The sequence below is a fragment of the Pempheris klunzingeri genome, chromosome 19 (genome assembly GCF_042242105.1).
Source record: "Pempheris klunzingeri isolate RE-2024b chromosome 19, fPemKlu1.hap1, whole genome shotgun sequence".
Lineage (NCBI taxonomy): Eukaryota > Metazoa > Chordata > Actinopteri > Acropomatiformes > Pempheridae > Pempheris > Pempheris klunzingeri.
In genome coordinates this window covers 1,191,304-1,211,327 of record NC_092030.1, presented here as the reverse complement: position 1 = coordinate 1,211,327, position 20,024 = coordinate 1,191,304, and the positions used below count along the sequence as shown (strand labels likewise).

Genomic DNA, 20,024 nt, shown 5'->3' with positions numbered 1-20,024 from the left:
ACAAAACAAATATCAAGATTTTTGATGTCTGAAGTTCAAGTTTGAATAGTCAGTTGCTCGGCCAAGTCAAACGACACACAGTTCACATTAAAAGTTTAATATTTTACTGATTAACCGTCAGAGTGAGTTCACCTGGGAGCAGCACAGCACACGTGGCTCATCTCAGAGTCCTGGCTGAGATGAAGAGTAAGAATGAAGTGCGCGTCGCTTCCAGGTCTAAAAAAAAAGTGAGGCAGATGCTGAAGAGCCTTAAAGCTGCATCCTCTCTAAAGTCCAGCAGGGGGCGACTCCACTGGCTCTGATTGGATGGAAGTCAATGAGGAAATGAGCCGACTTCTCATCAGCTCAGTGAACATTTACCTAGTTTATAGTCTTCAACAGTCTGAGCAGCAGAATAAGGAGCATATCAAGGAAGCAGCCGCATCAGCAGGGGGGGGGGGAGTCCAGGAAAAACAGCGAGAGACAAACAGTAGAGTAGTAATGACTGGTTTTATTTGTCTGCTGTGACGTGACTTCACATATTTAGTGAGTGCTGAGATAAAATCCCGTTTCTTTATTGTTCGCCTGATGTGATGCTGGTTGACGCTGCAGCAGAAATGTTTCCTCGTCTCGCTCAGTGTGCCTTCACGAGGTCCGCGTCTGCAAAAGAGCAGCAGCACATCGAACGCTGTTATTACACATGGGAGCAGATGTGGTGTGTTTTCTAGTGTTGAGTGTGTGTGTGAAGAAGTTCTCCTTGTGTTTATCAGGTTGACCTGGACCTGCTCGTCCACATGTTTTCTCTGTTTCTTTATGCCTCTGTCATCATCTCACCATCTTTCTCCACCCCGCAGTACTCCTCGCACTCGGCCTTGCTGTAGAACATGTTGGCATTGGCCTGGCAGTAGTCCTTTTTGTAGGGCACACACAGACCCATGCCGGAGTCAAAGGCCCAGATGGGTGGCTGGCCTGAGCAGGCCCGGGGCGCCAGAGGCAGGCGACACACAGCTAGGGAGGCAGAACAGAGGCGTTGTAAAGGTACCATATCATGCTAAATGCACATTTCAGTGTCTTTCCAACATAAATAGATGTGTGTCTTCAGTGTGGTCAGATTGTCCTGCTATTGTAAAATGTGCAGACAGGCTGAGAACAGCTGCAGCAGCAACGTCTGCCAGGAGACAAATCATGTTTTTTGGTCATTTAGCTTTGAGAACCTGTTCTAGCAGGAAATCCAAGAGTCCACATCCTCCCTGCCTTAACTGTACATGGGGAAACAGCCGTTCCAGCTCCTGACGCTGCACGTCTTGTGCAATCATCCCACACACAGATATGGTGTTTGGTATTTCACTGCTCACCCTCAGTGCGACATCTCTGCAGACACTCCCTCTCAGTGTCAAAGTTGTTCTGGTTGCCCAAACACCCTCCATACTTGAAGATTTCACAGCTCATGGAGGAGGAGTTGTAGAAGTAGCGCTGGTGCATCCCAAAGCACGGTCCTGTCTCTGGTTCTGCCCCACAGGCCTCTACGGGGGAGACAGAGCGGGGGAGACGGCATCTATGTCAGCCGGACATCTACGTCTCAGAGTGTGAGGGCGTGATCGGTCCGCTGGTCACTTACCCGTTCCATTGAAATACAGTTCTTCACCAGAACCCTCCACTTCTGCGGGAGCCAAAGACGGCACCACGCTCCTCTTCCTCCTCTTCATCACGGCCAGAGAGAGACTCAGTCAGAGATACAGAGCCTCCCCATCACCACACATACATTCCCCTTAAATGTTCCCTCAGTCCATCATGCATCAGATACATCATCAATATTTTAACACACGTTTTACAATGATGCCAATAAATCTGAGCGTCACTGGAGGAAAATCCATCAGTCTTGTTTTAACACTGCTGCCACCACTAACCACTGGTTCTGCTCATGATGAGGACAAGAACAATTACAGATTGAACAAAGGGATTTCAGGTACCTGCGGCTCAGGCTGAGGGGAAGCTGCTGCCACCTGAAGCCCAGGTACACAGTCACCTGCAGAGAGACAACATCCAAACATTGTTCTCCAACTATAACGTCTTCTCGTATTCTTATCGTATCTGTGTGTTGGTTCGTTTGTTTGACAAACTTCCTCCTGTAGGACATTTTTAAGAGATTTAGTTTACAAAGTGACAGAAGAGCACGGCAGGACACTCGAGGAGCAGCGAGGTCCAACAAAAGTGAGGATGAAGATGAGTTTAAAACAAGAAAAAGGCAACAAACAGTAGAGAGAAGGTGGGAGGAAACAGACAGATGGTAGAAAATATATAAGACAATTAGCCATTAAAGAAACACATGAAACCTTTGTCCTGCTTCATGATAACAGAGTCGTCGGCCATCCCCTGCTGTCTGACCAGCGTTTTGAAGTCGTCCAGCACGGTTGCTCTCACTGACCTCGTCCGACCTGAGAGCACAGAGACGTTTAGACAGACTGAACCTTTAACGTGGTTTAAATACACCACAGGTCAAAGGAATGAATAATAGAAACTTCTCCAGCTGATTAATTAGATTACGACGAATAACTTAAAAAGTTTTCTAACATTTTTAAATGTGCACTAAGTTCCATACATTTCTAGAACAGAAATCTGATCACTGGGTGAAGCAGGTTCTAAATTCTTTTATATTTTGTTGACATGTTAGAACAAAAGTTTTTTACAGAGTTAATACCTGTTTTTTGTATTGCAAAGTATAACTAACCGTTGCTATGGGCGTAGCACTGATAGCAAAAGCAATAAAATCATCTTTAAACTAGTATTTCATGTTAAATCATCACTATTATCTTCTAGTATGAAGCTGTGTAATAAGTGGGATAATGCTTGCAGTTTGTAGGAAATGTTTCTAGTCATAAAATGAATCCGGCTCTGGGTATTCCTCTTTTATAGATGGTTGATTGTAAAATGAATTGACCTTTGGGATTTATACAGTATTCAGAATGATAAAGAAGCCCCTCTGTGTGTGTTAGAGCTGGAAATCTACAGATGCAGAGAGGAAAAGTGAGGCACAATGAACCTAAATGTGTATTTTGGACCGTGTGAAGTCATGTTATGGAGGAAAAAGAGCCCAGTGGGCCTGATGAGGAGATGCTGCGGTGCATCTGTCCACTCACTGTAAAGCTTCACCGAGGTGCTCTTTTCCCCAGAGGACTTCTGTTTGTCCATTATCACTATGGCGTACTCGTTGTAGTTGGTGTGGACCACGTAGGCGTCGACGTCTGCGCCCCACTCTGTTGGTGGGGGGGGAGGGGGGGAGGGACAACAGGGGCCGAACAGAGATCTGCATCACTGCAACATTACACAGCAAAAAGAGCTGCACAGATGGAGAGAGACGTACTTTTAATGTGGTAGAGGAATCGTCCCGGTGTGGCTGTCAGCTCGTAGTCTCCAGACATCTCCTTACATGACCCATGTCTGCACACACACACACACACACACACACACACACACACACACACATGTATATTTGTATTGTTTATTTCAGCACACGGCATCATTTTACTTTTCTTTTCTGTCAAAAGTTTAGTTTTTATTTCTATTTCAGTGAACTAAGAAGTCTTTTCACACCTAGTTTTAGGTTTTAGTTTAGTTTTAGTTCATCATAATAACTAGAATAACCTTCAGCAGGAAGATATCTGTAAGGCACAGAGGGAACGAAAAGCAACAATACTACTGTACATATAGATTAGCATCAATATATACTTAAAGTACCAAAAGTAAAAGCATTAATCGTTATTAATTATTATTGGTGCATTCATGTGTTTTTCACTTTAACGTTACAGCTGTTCAGGTTTGTGTATCTTCATCTTAAATAATTCTGCATAATTTATCAGTTGATTATGTTTTGAACTTGAATCTTAAAAAGTAAATAAAGATGCAGAACAAGTGGAGTTAAAAGAACAATATTATATTAGATTATATTACTTCCCTGAAATGTAGTGGTTTTTAAAACACCGTCAGGATTACCCTACACTGTGTGTTACATAATATATTTACACATTTTTTAATTAATTATTCTTGTTAAACTGACAAAAATGATCTTTTCGTGATATCTCATAAGCATTAATCAAATGTTCTAATACTATTTAAGGATTATAATGTTGAGAGTCGAAGTTTAAAGATTTGTTGGATTTTCTGTAAATTCTTTTCATTTTTATTCACATTTTCTTCTTTGGTGTTTTTATTTATTCATTTTTATAGTTACTGTTTTTAGTATATTTCTTATTTGTAAGTATTCATAGTAGAATGAGAGAGTATTTCTGTGTTTTGTGCATTAGCGTGCATGCATGTGTGTAAATGTGTGTGTGTGTGTGTGTGTGTGTGTGTGTGTGTGTGTGTGTGTGTGTGTGTGATACATGCCCTTCTTACAGACCTGAGGCCGGTCAGAGTCATCTTCAGTTTGCCTTCAGTCGTTCCTCTCTCCAGCACCAGTTTACCGATGGCTGCGTCCGCCCTGTGGCTCAGCATGTGGGTGCATGTGGTCGCCACTACAACATCGTGCCACGTTCCCAGAAACTGTTGGAGAGACAGTTGACCGTGAGGTGTTTGCATTTCACAGACATAATACAATAAGTGTATCAGGTCCTGTTGGGTCAGTGCAGAAGACATCAGACCTTTATTAGTTATACACAGTATAACAGTGCCTGAAACAATGATAAAAGATAAAGTATGAAATAAGCACACAAAGTGAAACAATAAGAGTAGAAACACAAAGAGAAATATATATATATATATATATATATATATATATATATATATATATACATAAAGATAGAGATAAGTTTGTATTTTAAGTTTCTTTTTGTTTTCAATTTAAGTTTAACTTTAATTCCTTTTTAAAGCGTATTTGCTGGTTTAGGTTTTATTTTTAGTTTAGTTTTTATTGTTATTTAATCTCATTTAATGTAATTCTTACTTATGAGTATTGTACGCCACTTTTCATGTGTCTCTCATCTGTATTCCCAGTTGCTTTAATGTTTCTTAATCATTTGGATCTAATCTTCTATTTAAGATGGATATTTTTAGGCCACTAACATATGACATGCATGCAGGGTGAAACATTTTATTCTCAAAATATAAGTGTACAGAATAAAAATGTATAAGTAAAGGTACTGATTGAAAAAAACAGGGATAGCAGTTCTGTCTTTTACCTTTTTTATACTGAATGTCTAAATCCCAAACCGTAGAATATCATCCATAAAAGAGTGCAGAAGTCGTCCACTCACCCGGGCCAGATCAAAGTTCTCCTGCGTGGGGTAGAGAGGCTCTGGGAGTACAGGGAGCCCCTGGAGAGTCCAGGTCCACCCTAGTACCAGCAGAGATACCAGAGTCGCTGCTTTGTGCATCCTGGCGGTCTGTCTGTCCACTCGTCTCTGACAGGACTGAAGCACTGAGTACTGCCTCACCGTGTCTGACACCCCCTCTCTGCCGGCCATTGACCCCCACAGCCAAGCAAAAAACAAACAAGCAGGCTGGAAGGACAAAGTTCTGCCTCTCTGGCTCTCCCAATCGTCCGAGCAGCTGACCTCTTAAACGTTGGACTTCAGAGTTTTGGCAACATCAACAAATCAATACGTGTTCTGAGAGACTAATGAGTAACCACTGCGTGATTGATCCTGTATTGTGTGTATGTTAGAAAGCCAATGAGCATTTATAGGACATTTTACATTTATCAGTGTTTTCAATCCTCAGTTATTACTTTCATCCGACGAGCACCCGTCCACTCTGCATAACAGGGAAGCACACCAGAGCTGCATCCATTATTAATCAATAAATAATCCATCAAGACGATGTGTTATGATACTTAAAAAGCCTGAGGAGCTAAGATTATCTTCCACATGACTAATTTTCTCAAGGTAAATAACACTGCAGGTCTGCACAATCTCACTGAAGACAGTTTGGATTTAAGCATCAGTTGTCTTACTCTGCATTATGAACATGTTGGTGACGTCATTTAGACTTTACTATGAGACTTTTTCTGTCATTTATAAATGTTTGGAACTCATAAATAAGTGGTCAAAAGAATAGGAAGCCAAGAAACATGAAAATGTTTGGCAAAATTAAACCTGTTGACCATTAAGACAGACTGAAGCTGCAGTGTGAACTCTGGAAGGTCCAGATAAACAATCACTTTATTTGCAAAGTGTCTTAAATCTTCCAAGTATATTAGAATAAAACACCATAATAAAGTAGTGTTAACATGCAGTATTCATACAGCAGGCGGGGTTCCCACAGAGAGTCAGCACTGATAAAACTGTGTGCTTAACAATTATTATAATTATAGAATGAATAGTGAGGAAACATGATTGTCTGCTGAGTGTCACGTGTTCTTTTACAGATGCCAAGACTTACTGAGCTCACACACTCATGTAGCATACCTGTTAACCAGGTAGACCAAACCACGAGCACGTCTAAAGTCTGAAACGCACTCTCTTAAATAACTAACCACAGTTATCTCCATCAGACAGGTCCTTCAAAACTAAGAGCCTGTGTGTTGTTAGACGTTTTAAATATTCAATATGATGGAAACAGAAAAATCTCGAGATAATTGTTTTACACTTGCATGTTGAGATGTTGAGATATTTAGTATTCCATGTTTTTGTGCATGGTGTTAGAAAAAGAGTGAACTCCTCTTCATTTATTCCACATCATCTCCCACCCTGAAAAGTCAACAAACATTTATTAATCGGCTAAAATTGTACAGAAGTGCAACATGCATCATGGGGGGGTATAAAGCAGCAGGGGCCAGAGGACAGACAGGATGGGCTCAGTGAGTCATGAGAGAGGTGGAGGATGGTGATGAAGGGGCCTGGGGAGGTGTGGCTGGGGGGGGGGGTCCTCTCACCTGGTCAAACTGTGTCCTCTTCTTGTGCAGGAACCACAGGTTTCACCACATTTCTCTTCGACCTCTGAATGACAGACACATGATGTGCACACAGCTGGTGACCAACTGACCTCCATACAAACACACATCTGTGGTTTCAGTGTGTTGCAGTGTGCAGCAGGTACCTGAGGCTGAGGCGGGACGAGCTGCTCACCTGGAACACACTCACCTGGGAGGAGATGGAGACAGAAAGCCACTGAAGATGTCATCATCTTTCAGACTTTTCACATTTATTATGAATGCTTTTTAGTGCTATTTCTGGATGTTTGTGCAGATCTGTGTTTGCACCTTTGCTCTGATTCATGATGATGGCGTTGTCGCTCATTTCTTGTTGTCTGACCAGAGCTTTAAAGTTGTCCAGCATTGCCACCGTCACGTTCATAGTCCGACCTGAAGAGGACAGAACCACCATCACACTGATGGATCCAATGGAAAACACCATATTGGTGCTAAGAGTAAAAGAAACGACCACACCGATGGATCCAAACCTCATCACTCACTATAAAGCTTGACGATGGTGGTTTTGTTTCCTGATGGATTCTCTGTGCTCAGCTGAAGCATCATCACGTACTCGTCATAGCCCGTCTGAACCACAAAGGAGTCGACGTCGGCGTTGAACCCTGCAGACAGGACAGCGTGATCGGAGGAGGAAGAGCCAACCTGCTCTCGTTGCCGTGGTGTGGGAGGTGTGGGCAGAGTGTGCATGTGAATAAAGAAAGATTAGGAGAGGAAGATGCTGGAGGAACATACTTGCAACATGGTGGAAGAATCGCCCCGGAGTGTCGGTCAAACCATAATCTGTGGACGTCTGCACACATGAACCATTCCTACACACACACACACACACATCCCAGGTTACACTGAATACTTTAAACTGTGTGTCTGCTGCACCGTGCGTGAGTCTGACCTGAAGCTCGAGGCCGTCATGGTGAACTTGCCCTCAGAGGCAACATGTTGCAGCTCCAGTGCAACGACGACGGGGTTTCCCCTCCTGCGCTGCATGTAGTGAGGACATGTGGAAACAACCGCCACCTCCAACCACTTCCCCATGAACTGCAAGAGACGCAGAAGCATTTACTGCACAGCAGGACATCTGCAAAATACAACTGCTTGATAACAGAACCTGTAGTAAAACCTAATAATTATCAATTTTATTTTGTGACACAGAGGGGACCTGCTGAACTCAAATTACCACAACTCCACACAGCTGTGAGGCAACAGTGCTGACCACAGCACCACCATGCTGCCTCCAAGAACAAACAGTGAAAAAGAGAAAGCGAGTGGAGGAACAGTAATAAATAGTTACTCCTACAGGACACAAGGGGCGCTGTGACCTTAAAAATGCAAAACACCTGAACCCAAACTTCTACCTGCTCTGTGTACCTGAGCTTGATATCAGCTGCATCCCTGAACTTCCAAATCTCACCCCAGAAGCCCAGGCCACTGCTGGACAGTGTTGTCTCTCTCTGCAGGACAGTAGCCAAGGAGCTTGGCTAGTTTTTCTGTTTCTCCCAGGCTCTTATTGTGCTTTAGAGTTTCCTCTACATTGAAAACTGACATGTGCTGCAATGCTTCAATGTTGTCCGGCAGTCTCACCCTCAGCTCATCAGTGAGGGAGATGCTGAAGGCTACACACCGCTTTCTCACATTGTTCTTCTCCTCAGGCGCAAGGTGGAGCTCAGCTGCCTTTGACTCAAGAAGGTAACCAAGCTACGGTTTGGGACTGATGGATCCATCAACTGGCTCTTTGAGTACATCAGTATTTGCCAGTGGATTCAGCACCCTGCTACTCACAGACTTGATCAGGCTAACCAAGCTGTCAAGAAGTTTCAGAGGATCTACCTGCTCTCCCTCAAAAGCCTTGATGGCCAACTGTACCTCATCCAGCACTGACTTCACAAAAGTCAGACACTAGATGTTTTGAGGATCACTGTACATGGAGTAGAAGGCAGCATGGTGGTGCTGTGGTCAGCACTGTTGCCTCACAGCTAGAAGGTTCCAGGTTCAAATCCCAGTTTGAACCTGGAATCTTTCTGGGAGACGCTGTTGTAAGCTAATTAGCTAATGCTAGCTAAGGTGCACAGCTATATTTTTGGATATATTGATGGTTTCATTCATGGCTGGTGAACCTGTTTGGAAACAAAAGTACCAGATTACTGTTGTAATAAACACTGATGGTTCTAATGTTCTCTCGCAGCTGTCTCCCTTCCTACTGTCACATAATGGTATGATCCTACTCTGTTCTCGCATGTGATTGGCCGCACGGTGGGCCAATCACAATAAATACGGAAGATTCCGCTCTCTCAAACGCCAGTCGGCTCTTCCCCTTCTGCTGCAAACAGTCGGACTCTTTACTTGGGCTCATTTTTCTGCTTCATCAAGTGGAACCACTGGAGGAAACATCATGGAGACGTGGAGTTTGCTTTGGTTAATGAGGTCAGTCTGAGGCTGAATGGCCACACAAACCAATCAGTGGTCAGTTGTTAGCTAATTAGCTAATGCTAGCTAACTGCACAGCTTTATTTTTGGATATATTGGTGGTTTCATTGTGGCTGGTGAACCTGTTTGGGAACAAAAGTACCAGATTACTGTTGTAATAAACACTGATGGTTCTCTGTTTGTACTAGAACCTCCAGAGGTTCCTCATCGGGCCTCATTGATCGCAGCTGTTTCCTGTTAATCAGCTGCTGCAGCTTCAGAGGATGAAACAGGTGAGCACACAGACTCTCTGCAGCAGGAGCAGAGTTAAAGCTCACACCTACTGTAATGATGATTTAAAGTCCTGTTTGATTTAATGTTAAAGTTGTGAATAATGACTAATAACTGGACTACAGGGTCAATAATCAGTGGCTAACATGTGGCTTGTTTCTAACTGATCTCCTTCAGGAGCAGAGATGTTGCTCAGGTGTGTCCACTCCACCCTTTGAGGGGAAAAATCATCACTTGGTGCCCTGAACGCATCATGGTGGGAGCGTGTTCCAGTTAAGGGACTTTGTAGCAGCTGAAGTGAGAAATCAAACTTTATTGTCACATTTAGTCTGTTTGCAGGTGAACTTCATCTGTCATGCATTTCCTTTTTGCTTGAGTAAAGGGCTGGAGTTTTATTGTGAAAATCTCTTTCCTGTTGCAGGTGGTGCTCCTCTTGACCTGTGAGCTTTTATTTTCTCCTCACTTTCATCCACAAACTCTGATTTCTTCCTGAACTACTTGTTTCTCCTCTTTCCTAATATGAGGATGATTTCCAAGTAGAAAACAGTTCTCTAATGTCACTAAATGTTGGACTTGTTAGTTCTCTCTTAGAGCCTGTCTGTAAAGGGAGACTCTAAAATAAAAGTATCAAAGATGAACACAGGATGTTGTCACATCAAACTTTATTGAAAATGAAGAGAACAGTTTCCAAATGATCCATGAACAGATCACAAGTTGAACTTTCTGTCTGGTCTCTCTCTGTGTTTTCCCAGGAGGAGAAGCTGAACCAGACTGTCGTTACCTTTGTCTCTCAGGAGGCGCCCGTTAGCAGCATCATGTATGAACAAAAGAGAAAAGTTGTGCTCTCTTTGTGTTTTCCCAGGATGCAACAGGAGAACCTGAATCAGCTGTGGATCCAAACAGAACTGTGTTTGTATGAGAGCCTCAGTTTAGCACTGATTTCTACATAAAGACATGAACTGAAGTGGAAGTTGTTTGTTTTTTTTACTCTTCTGCTGCTCTTCATGGAAAGTTTGTAGACTGTGAAAGTGATCTGAGGTGTTAATCATTGTCTTCCTCTGTCTGACAGGATGTGCCTCCATGTTCCTCCTGGATGTCCAGTGAGCGAAGCAGCACCTTCACTGTGTCTTATATCTGAAATAAAAAGAAGTGTAATCTAAATCTTGTTTCCTGTGTCTTTGATATTGTGATTTAACTGCACAGCTGTGGATTGAACCCTAGACTTTCTGATTGAGGGATGACCCCAACTTATTTTTGAGCAGAATCCTGTATTTTACTGGTCATAGATTCAGTTCAATGTGACATTGATCATTTGTGACTCAAATGGGTAGAAAACACTTATACCCTCTACTTGACTAGTGCATAATAGATGCCACAAAACAATTAGTCTTTCCCCCCCCTTCTAAAATACATAATTCTCACCAAAAAAAACTTAGTAAATTTTTTTCTGCAATTTTGAACTGGATTTAGGGTGGAAAAAAAAAAAAAAAAAAACCAACACTTAGTCATATTTTCCTTCTCTGTTTAAATCCAGTGTCTAAAATGAGGGAAATCCTGCCTAAAATTTTTCTAAGTGTTTTTTTGGGTTTTCAACAAAAAAAGCTGCATAACCCTTTACTTGAGTCTTTGGAAACTCCGGGGAGATAGAGCGCCCCCCCCGGTCTTGCCCGCGCAAGTCCCTTCTGTACGCTCCAGGCACTGCTGCCGACAGCGGGGATCGAACCTGGCACCTCTGATTCTTCAGTGCCTTGTATGGCAGCGACTTATCCCACCGCACCACCAGCCCTGTCGCACTAGAAGATCTCGGGTCGCATTTATCACCTTCATCTGGAGAAACCTGTGAAAAAAAAACACAGAGCTACATTAGAACCTCCAGACACTTTAAAGGAGAAAGATGTTACTCAGGTCAGAGAATCACAAGCCAGCTCCAACAATCATTTCCAATAAATCAAATAGTACAAATCAATAATGAAAGAGTGAAGAGCTCACTCCTTTGGACTTGTTCTTTTCAGGCGACGGCTTTCAACGATTCACAACAGATGAAATATTGAACCCACAACAGATGAAGACCAGGAGTTTTCACAAGAGCTGCTGACTTTTAAAATGTCACGTAAGCAGAGCAAACTAGCTGAAGAGTTAGAGTGAAAGGTGAAGAGATGAAACTGTGACTGTGGACTGTTTCTGGTCAGGGAGAACATGAAACAGGTTTAAAAGAACAAGTCCAAACTCCGGCCTGAGGAACAGCTGAGGAGGAGGATGGTTTAACAGTTAAACACATGCAGTAAACCCTTAAATAACACAGTAATTGATCTTAATCAGGTCATGGGATCACAAACTAGCTCCAACAATAACTGACTATATACATCAAGTCAGTATTAGTAGAAACAAACAATGAACAAGATGCTAAAGTAGCTCCCTGTGGGCCCACCTTGTTCTGCACGTCATCACTTTCACACGGTTTCACACGGTTTCTCCTCATCCGCTCTCATGGGAATGTGCTCGAGGTGTCGGGGTGCTATGGACATCCAACCGGGGGGGGGCTGCTGCTGCTGCTGCTGCTGCTGCTGCTGCTGCTGCTGCTGCTGCTGCTGCTCCTCTTCTTCAAACGTGTTGTCGCTTCAGTCCGCACATCTGCAAGTGGGAGAAAATCGTACAACAATTACATTTTAGACAAGTTGTGTTCACAGTCAGCTGGAAAGTGGAGAACTGCAGGATGCCGATGAATAAAAAGTGAGGAGGATTTGGACGAACTTGAAGACTCTTCCTCGGCTCCTCAGCGGTGAACGCCGGCCCACCTGAAGCGTGAAAGGAAAAAGAATCAATCAATAAGTGATCAGAAGTTGGAGCTGTATCACCTTCATGTTGAACAAGGCTGCACACATTTGATGGATGAAATAAAAAAGTGGATATCTGCACTGATGACTTTTCTCTCATTTCATTCCCTTTACATTTACATTGTTGAGGTACATTTTTAAACTTGCTGTTAAGCTTCAGTAATTATTTGTGACCACAAATTAAATGTTTTGACATTAATGGTGATTACTGACATTTCAAGGATTCAAGGATTCAGGGAACTGTATTTGTCAAACCAACACACGTTTACACACGGGGAGGTACGGAATTACCTCTTCAGATAGATATCCAACAACAAATAAAATATAGAAAATAGAGGTGCTATATAAAATAAAATAGAAGTACTTGGTGCAGGTAGGTGTGTGGGTGTGTGTGGGGGCGTGGGATCTACAGAGCACCACCAGAGTTCAGCAGTCTAACAGCTTCTGGAGAGAAGCTGATCCTCAGCCTGGTGGTCTTGCTCTGCAGCCGCCTGCCCGAGAGGAGTCGTAGTACTGTAGTACTGAACATGCACATATTTCTCCATTCCACACTAAACTATTGTACCAAACAGCAACACATCTGCACTGTTCTCACACCTGCTGCTAATTATACATGACGTCACTGTCATACATTGACACTGTCTTTGCATTTTTTAATTTTGTACTTTAATGTTGTACATTGGACTGTTGCAACACTTGAATTTCCCCCATGGGGATCAATAAAGGATTATTATTATTAAAATGTACCAGCTGTTCCCATGTTAACATGGTTAGCTAGCGTTAGCTAATTAGCTAGCGCTAGCTAACTAGCTAGCTTCTGACCATGTGTTTGTGTTTGTGTTCGGTCATTCAGCCTCAGACTGACCTCATTAACCAAAGCCAACTCCGTGTCTTCATGATGTTTTCCTCCGGTAGTTTTCCAGTTTTCTTCTCCTCCTCCAAACATCTTTTTAAAGCAGAAAAACGAGCTGCAGAAAACCGCCAACAATCCGCTCAGGCTCTGACGTCATCTGCTGCTGCGGAAGTGTCCTGACTTCATTTCCTGTGTTGCTAACTTGACGACTTTCTCGCTAAATCTGGCGACTTTCCAAATTCTCTTGCAGAGCCGCGCTGGTCCCCCCTGGCTCACAGAGCGGGATGGAAATGTGGATGTTTCTTCGCTGTCACACTAAAATAAATCACTGCATTTGAGCCACACAGCCTCAGTCACTTCCTCACCTCGTCCACTGTGTGTGTGCCTCTCTGGGACAGAAGCTAATCTAGCTAGCTGGCTCATCATGTCTCAGTCTAAAGTGGACGCTCAGAAACAGAGAAAGTGGGAATCAAACCCTGAAAACTGACTGGAGCCACCGTGGCATTAGCTACTGCTGAACACTGTTCCACACTGTCATGTTGACCCATAGGAGCTGGGGATCAAACCCCCGACCTTCTGACTGAGGGACGAGCCACTCTACCACTGACCCACAGCCGCCCATGTGGTCACACTGGGGAAGCTGTGAAGCTGCTTTCTCAGGGCCAAAGACAGAGACAGACAAACACTCACACCTACGGCCAATTTAGAGTCACCAATTAACCCAGCTTGCATGTCTTTTGGATTGTGGGAGGAAGCCGGAGTACCTGGAGAGAAAAACTCTACACAGAAAGATTCCAGGTTCAAACCAAGATTTGAACCTGGAACCTTCTAGCTGTGAGGTAACAGTGCTGACCACAGCACCACCATGCTGCCTCCTACTCCATGTTGTTAATGTTGTCAAGTTAAAACCGTTTATCCAAAAAATTGTTGTACTTATAGCTACTTTCCTCACTGAGTAGTTGGCAACACTGGTCATTTCCCCGACCCGAGAAACGTTGCAGCGTAGTGACACAACCAGCCAGGAAAGTTTAGTAATAACTCTGTAGATGTGTTCATCATAAACAAAATGTAATCAGTTCTTTTCAGGGAGTTCATTCCACAGAGCAGGTAGAAGTTTGGGTTCAGGTGTTTTGCATTTTTAAGGTCACAGCGCCCCTTGTGTCCTGTAGGAGTAACTATTTATCACTGTTCCTCCACTCGCTCTCTCTTTTTCACTGTTTTGTCTTTTCATGGCATGTAACTCCTTGATCCACTGTCCAAAATACATGAAAACTCTGAGCTGCGTGGAAGGGTCGGAGTCCGGCTACAGGACGAAGCCGCCACACACCCCGACGCTGCCTGCAGCTTTAATTAAAGGTGTGTTTTAACCACTCACCTGGTCCAGGTCAAAGCTCTGCTGCGTCACGATGGGTGGTTCTGGGAGCGAAGAGACCGCCTGCAGGATCCAGGCCGAGCTCAGGACCAGCAGAGGGACCAGGCCCCCTGCACTCTGCATCCTGTCCCGGGAGAACTGACACTCTGCTGATTTGGGGTTTGTAAACCCCACCACACACATGCAAAAAAAAAGAAAAACTAAACTCAAAGAGCAAAGTCCTGATCATCCTTCTATCTGTGGGGGTGTCATGTGTGTATACAATCAGCAATGAATCAGTGGACTTCAGAGTCTGAGGCTAAAACAAACAAACTGATCAATACATGTAGGAGTGATAATCAGTGGGGGAAAGGCTGGACGGCTGTGAGTCACTAAAGTGCATCATAGGATAAAGATTATTAGGTTATATAACAAGGTTTAGCATCAGCTAGCAAAAAGGACAGCCCTGTCAGTTCAGCGTGCCCCCCCCCCTTTCACCCAATGTGAGCTGGGAGTGGCTCCAGCCCCCCCCCCCCCCCCCCCCCCCCCCCTCCCCCCCAATACAGTATAGACAATGAATGGATGCAGCACACTGATGTGCAGTGATGGGTACTATCTGCCCCCTGGGGGCTCATATGTGAACTACACCACATGCAGTCTGCAACAGACAGACATGGACGTGCACAGGACCCTGTGCTCCTCTGGGGAGGGACAGGTGAGGGGACAGACAGGTGAGGGGACGGACAGGTGAGAGGACGGACAGGTGAGGGGACGGAGCCTCCGGTGCTGTTCTTTTGTACACTGCTCAGAGTCACCAGGTCCTCTCAAGTCCAGTAGATAAACACATAAGAACTCACCTCAAATGCATCATGACGGTTTCTCTCTTGTGACTCTTCACTGTCACGTCACGCAGAGTCTCAGTCGCAGGAGCCCTGGAGCCGCTGGGCCCCTGGTCCCCTGGTCCTGGGCCAATCAAACACTCAGGCTGCAGGTTCATGTTTCTAATTTCATTTATTTGTTGATTGACTGTGTTCAGGTTAACATTTAAAACTCAGTTAAAATGATGATCACCAAAAAGTATTTGATAAAAGCCAAAAAACTACTTTCCCCAATTAGAAATAAAAAGTACAATTTTGGGCCGTGAAGTTAAAGGAAAAGACAGCATGAAAGAAAATTATGCGTTCATGTCGACATCTGACATCCAGAACGACGGCTGAGAGTTTCTTCTGTAGCTCTTCATCGGTGATGCTGAACACCAGAATACGTCCTCATCACGTCCATCAGGGGGCCTACAGGAAGAAACACAGACTCAGCACACACACACCTGACTGACTGAACACACACCTGACTGAACACACACCTGACTGACTGAACACACACCTGACTGAACAAACACACCTGAGTGAACAAACACCTGACTGAGTGAACACACACTTTGAGTAATAGATTTAAAAAGGACTCACCTAACGTGGAGTTCCTGATGGTGGACAATTTTCTGTTGGACAAAAAATGTAGAATTATGTGAGTGTGTGTGTGTGTGTGTGTGCATGTGTGCATGTGTGTGTGTGTGTGTGTGTGTGTGTGTGTGTATGTGTGTATGTGTGTATGTGTGTGTGTGTGTGTGTGTGTTCCCTGTCCTTTACCTGTTGGAGGCGGAGTCAGAATCGACTCTGCGGGGAAACCTTGGGACAGGGCCAAGGCTTTGAACTTCTGAATCACATTATTTCTGACGCTGTGAGAGCGAGCTGCAGAGACACACATGGACACACAGACGAGTGACGGGATGTAAAAGTGTGTGTGTGTGTGAGTGTGTGTGTGTGAGTGTGTGTGTGTGTGTGTGTGTGTGTGTGTGTCTCACCGTAAAGTGCCACTTGTGTGTACTCTCTGTTAAAGACCTTGTGTTTGAGGACCAGGGCGTAGTCGGTGTAGTTGGTGTCCACCACTGTGATGTCCTTCACCATGTTGTGGCCTGACAGAAGACACAGTGCAGACGTGAGGTGATCTGGTGCGTTCAAGTGCTAAACACCAATTATTCTGCTCAATTAGTCAAATCTGTAAAGTAGAAGAACCAACAGTTTGGGGCGACTCCACTTTAAAATATTACTCAATAATTTAAAAAAGATTTCAAATGAAGTTGGTCTGCATGAGACAAATGAAACTAAGACACCATCATAAAAATATACTTAATATGAATGAAAATATACAAAAGAATGTATAATGAGTGTTTGTATTTGTTCAGTTAAAGAATAAAACATGAAAACCTGAAGGAACTAAATGGAAACACTTACAAAAAGCATCTCCAAAGTTATGACATAATCTATTTAGCAGTTCTCACAACAACTCTTTAATTAGGAGGAAAAACTCAAAGTGCTTCAGATTTTAAAAATAAAGAGATAAAAAAAGACAAATACACAGAAGTTCATCATCATTTTTTATGAATCTAAAAAAGGGGATGAGACAAAAATGATATGTTTGTGTTCCTTCTTGCACCCTGGATCAAACTCATGATTGTCATTGTCTTGGAGGAAGTGAGGCCCCGGTGAGACAGAAGAGACGTGAGCAGACTTACGTGTGCTGAAGTAGGTGAACTGTCCAGGTACGCTGGTCTTCTCATAGTGGTACATCTTCACCTGACAGCCCAGCGGCCTGCAGCACAGGAGCACACACACAGGCAGAAACCAGCCCTACCTGTCAGACCGCTGGTCTTTATTTTACTTCTTTGTGTCTGTACATTTCTCCTAAACTCATAAACTGAAAGGATGATTTCTCCACTTCAGCAGCTCCTACAGACACCAAACGTTTAAGGAATTTAAAAACCTTCAACACGTTCAGACTTTTGGCTCTAACGTGTCGACACGATGAAACAAGAACTTCCTTATTAATTTAACCTGCTTCAATCTTCAACCAGATAAAACCTTATTTCAAATTTATCCATAAAATGTCAGGAGACTTGCAGCATGAAAAAGAATTGTTTTAATGTGATATCTGTTAGTTAAAGTGTCTCCGTCCGTCTGATTCTCCTGCTTCTTTCCCTCCGAGAGTTTAAACTGAGAGTTTGGAGAGTGACAGGCGGGAAAGGAGGAAGAGGAAGAGGAAGAGGAAGAGGAAGAGGAAGAGGAGGGATGGCCTGTGTACTCACGTGGCCTCCCACATGGTCAGGTTGACGTTGCCGCTCGGCAGCGCCGTGATGACGCCCATTGAGGCCTTCAGCTTGTCCCTGAAGGGGGCGAATCCTGGAGAGTCGTAGGCCAGGCCCATCCGGTACCATTTACCTGCAAACTAAACACACACACAGTGATGTTTCAAGTGTGTGACAGTCTGTCAAACTGTCAAAGGTTCAAGCTGTTAAGTGTTTTTCTCCTCGTTAAACCAACACTGTGGTTTTCTACTGAATCTACCGACACAAATCTCCCGTATTTATAGTTTCTCAGTGATTTCTGGACGCCGCCGTTTTTAGCTGAGGTTACTTAAACACCTGAAAATGGTTTGTGTGTGTTTGTGAGTATTTAAGGAGGCAGGAAGGTGAATAAATAGAAAACATGAAGGAACAAGCCCCCCTGTGAGGCTCAAACTGGAGATTTATAACAGAGGAGGAAGCTTCAGGCTACACAGACGACCACACTCATCCTTTTAATGTGCATTACTCCTTTAAAATGTTCATCATTTGTACAACCCTTTCAGAAAGCAGAGCCACAAAGTGCTGAACACACATAAAGGTGTTTTTTTTACGTACAAACAATAAGAAATAAGCAGAAACCAAATGAAAACAGAAACAGGAGATGAGAGATTTAAAGCATTTTGCCTGCCATCAGCAGGAACGTGGAAGAACGCCGTCCTGTCTTCATGAACCATGAAGCTGTTTTTCATGCATGTGTGTATTTTTAGTGTCTTTACCACCAGCGGGACAGAATATGAGCTGTTTTTGCACCATGTTGCTGCAAACCACAGCTTCTGCTCACAGATCCTTAAAGACGCTGACCGGATGTTACGGACATGTGAGCGACGTCTTTGCTTTAGAACACACACAGGAATACCAAGCAGACCTATTACATACATGTCGTCCCTTATTTTACACAAACACACACCAGGAACAATCCCACAGCACAGAGACCCTCAGAGCGCCGCAGGGAGACCAACCAACTGAGACATTTCTCATGATGTGTTTACCATGGGAAACGTCAGACTGACCTCTCTCAACCTCTGTGTGTGTGTGTGTGTGTGTGTGTGTATGTGAGAGTGTGTGTGTGTGTGTGAGAGTGTGTGTGAGGAAACCAGGAAAATAAGGATTCACAAATTTATTAATCATAACAATTTGAGACTTAAATCCATAAATGTTTGTTTTGGGACAACGACTGAGTCACTGTTCTCAAACTCTGACTACACACACACACACACACACACACACACACACACACACACACACACACACACACAGAGTGGATATTGTAACTAAAGAATACTGATCTAATGTTAACTAGCACCAAAATAATGCTTTAAGACTTTCAGCTTCAACAACAACATAGTTTAGAAAAATATTGTTCTCCTCAAAAGACCCAGCAACACACACACACACACACACACACACACACACACACACACACACACACACACACACACACACAGGTAATTGTATACTTATGAGGACCTTCACTGACAGACTGCATAGACCGGCCCTCTCACTCTAACCTGAACCTTAAAACAGCCCTCTGAAGCTGTGACAAGAGTGTTCTCACCCTCAGTGTCTGAAATTAGTTCTCACAGAGATAGCTGTACGAGCAAACACACACACACACACACACACACACACACACACACACACACACACACACACACACACACAGGACACCACGTCCCTGACCAGTTGAGTCACTTGACAGACAACAAACATTGAGACCAGAACCTGCTGAACTCAGATCAAAGTGACTCAAACACACTGATGGACATTAACAGAAGTTAGAAGTGTGTGTGTGTGTGTGTGTGTGTCCATCTCACCCTCTGCAGACTGAAATCTTTCTGCGGCTTCACGTCGGCACGTGCCATCCTCATGCACACCATCACCATGACAACAGCAACCGCCGTGGTCCTCATGGCCGCGCGGAGAGGGGAAGGTGGACGGACCGGGAGGCTGAGAGAGGGTTTCTGTGGCCCGAGCCTGGAGCGAGCTGTAGGCAGACAGACGGAGACAGACAGACAGACAGACAGGTAGAGAGTGGCAGAGCCTGTGGCAGTGTTTGTTTTTCTCCTGATCCACCCACCTGGGTGTCAGCCAATCACCGCCAGGGATCAGGGAACAGTGGCCAAGTGTTGGGGATGTGTGGACTCACACTTCACGTCCTGCTTGCTTCATGTGTCCTGCTGCTTGTGGTCTCTCAGCATCAGCTGAAGCTTGTG

At 44.0% G+C, this 20,024-nt stretch overlaps 3 protein-coding genes and 1 long non-coding RNA gene across 5 annotated transcripts; all 4 read right to left on the bottom strand.

The window, feature by feature from the left end:
* Positions 1–558: 558 nt before the first annotated feature.
* Positions 559–5,348, bottom strand: LOC139219103 (protein AMBP-like). The gene is made up of 10 exons (XM_070850899.1): positions 5,229–5,348; positions 4,376–4,518; positions 3,341–3,417; positions 3,117–3,233; positions 2,313–2,414; positions 1,950–2,005; positions 1,598–1,679; positions 1,335–1,502; positions 814–987; positions 559–639 (listed from the first exon to the last, which is right to left on the bottom strand). The coding sequence occupies exons 1-10, from the start codon at positions 5,346–5,348 to the stop codon at positions 614–616; spliced, it is 1,065 nt and encodes a 354-aa protein (XP_070707000.1). The 3' UTR covers positions 559–613.
* Positions 5,349–6,571: 1,223 nt separating this feature from the next.
* On the bottom strand, positions 6,572–7,463 carry LOC139218426 (protein AMBP-like). Its single transcript, XM_070849963.1, has 5 exons — positions 7,387–7,463; positions 7,175–7,276; positions 7,012–7,055; positions 6,848–6,911; positions 6,572–6,662 (listed from the first exon to the last, which is right to left on the bottom strand). Exons 1-4 carry the CDS (start codon positions 7,448–7,450, stop codon positions 6,852–6,854), a joined length of 270 nt encoding a protein of 89 aa, XP_070706064.1. The 5' UTR covers positions 7,451–7,463; the 3' UTR covers positions 6,572–6,662; positions 6,848–6,851.
* A 3,718-nt stretch (positions 7,464–11,181) lies between these two features.
* Positions 11,182–12,385, bottom strand: LOC139219346 (uncharacterized). The gene is made up of 3 exons (XR_011585707.1): positions 12,347–12,385; positions 12,024–12,226; positions 11,182–11,432 (listed from the first exon to the last, which is right to left on the bottom strand). It is a non-coding gene; the product is annotated as an uncharacterized lncRNA (long non-coding RNA).
* Positions 12,386–15,625: 3,240 nt separating this feature from the next.
* ptgdsa (prostaglandin D2 synthase a) lies at positions 15,626–19,814 on the bottom strand. 2 transcript variants are annotated; one of them, XM_070850873.1, is made up of 7 exons: positions 19,626–19,814; positions 17,773–17,912; positions 17,203–17,279; positions 16,492–16,602; positions 16,277–16,378; positions 16,095–16,128; positions 15,626–15,919 (listed from the first exon to the last, which is right to left on the bottom strand). In XM_070850873.1, exons 1-6 carry the CDS (start codon positions 19,719–19,721, stop codon positions 16,097–16,099), a joined length of 558 nt encoding a protein of 185 aa, XP_070706974.1. In that variant the 5' UTR covers positions 19,722–19,814; the 3' UTR covers positions 15,626–15,919; positions 16,095–16,096. The 2 variants fall into 2 exon arrangements, with proteins under 2 accessions (XP_070706974.1, XP_070706973.1); XM_070850872.1 differs by having other exon boundaries at positions 15,626–15,922; positions 16,097–16,128.
* Positions 19,815–20,024: the final 210 nt, after the last annotated feature.

Coding starts and splice junctions, on each gene's coding strand:
- LOC139219103 (XM_070850899.1), bottom strand. CDS start 5,348: ATGCACAAAGCAGCGACTCTGGTATCTCTGCTGGTACTAGGGTGGACC. Junction 3,418..4,375: donor ATGACTCTGACCGGCCTCAG/GTCTGTAAGAAG, acceptor GTGTGTGTGCAG/ACATGGGTCATGTAAGGAGA. Junction 1,680..1,949: donor CCCCTCAGCCTGAGCCGCAG/GTACCTGAAATC, acceptor GCCGTGATGAAG/AGGAGGAAGAGGAGCGTGGT.
- LOC139218426 (XM_070849963.1), bottom strand. CDS start 7,450: ATGATGCTTCAGCTGAGCACAGAGAATCCATCAGGAAACAAAACCACC. Junction 7,277..7,386: donor CACCATCGTCAAGCTTTATA/GTGAGTGATGAG, acceptor TGTCCTCTTCAG/GTCGGACTATGAACGTGACG. Junction 7,056..7,174: donor CATCATGAATCAGAGCAAAG/GTGCAAACACAG, acceptor ATCTCCTCCCAG/GTGAGTGTGTTCCAGGTGAG.
- ptgdsa (XM_070850873.1), bottom strand. CDS start 19,721: ATGAGGACCACGGCGGTTGCTGTTGTCATGGTGATGGTGTGCATGAGG. Junction 17,913..19,625: donor AAGATTTCAGTCTGCAGAGG/GTGAGATGGACA, acceptor GTGTGTGTTTAG/TTTGCAGGTAAATGGTACCG. Junction 16,603..17,202: donor GTTCACCTACTTCAGCACAC/GTAAGTCTGCTC, acceptor GTCTTCTGTCAG/GCCACAACATGGTGAAGGAC.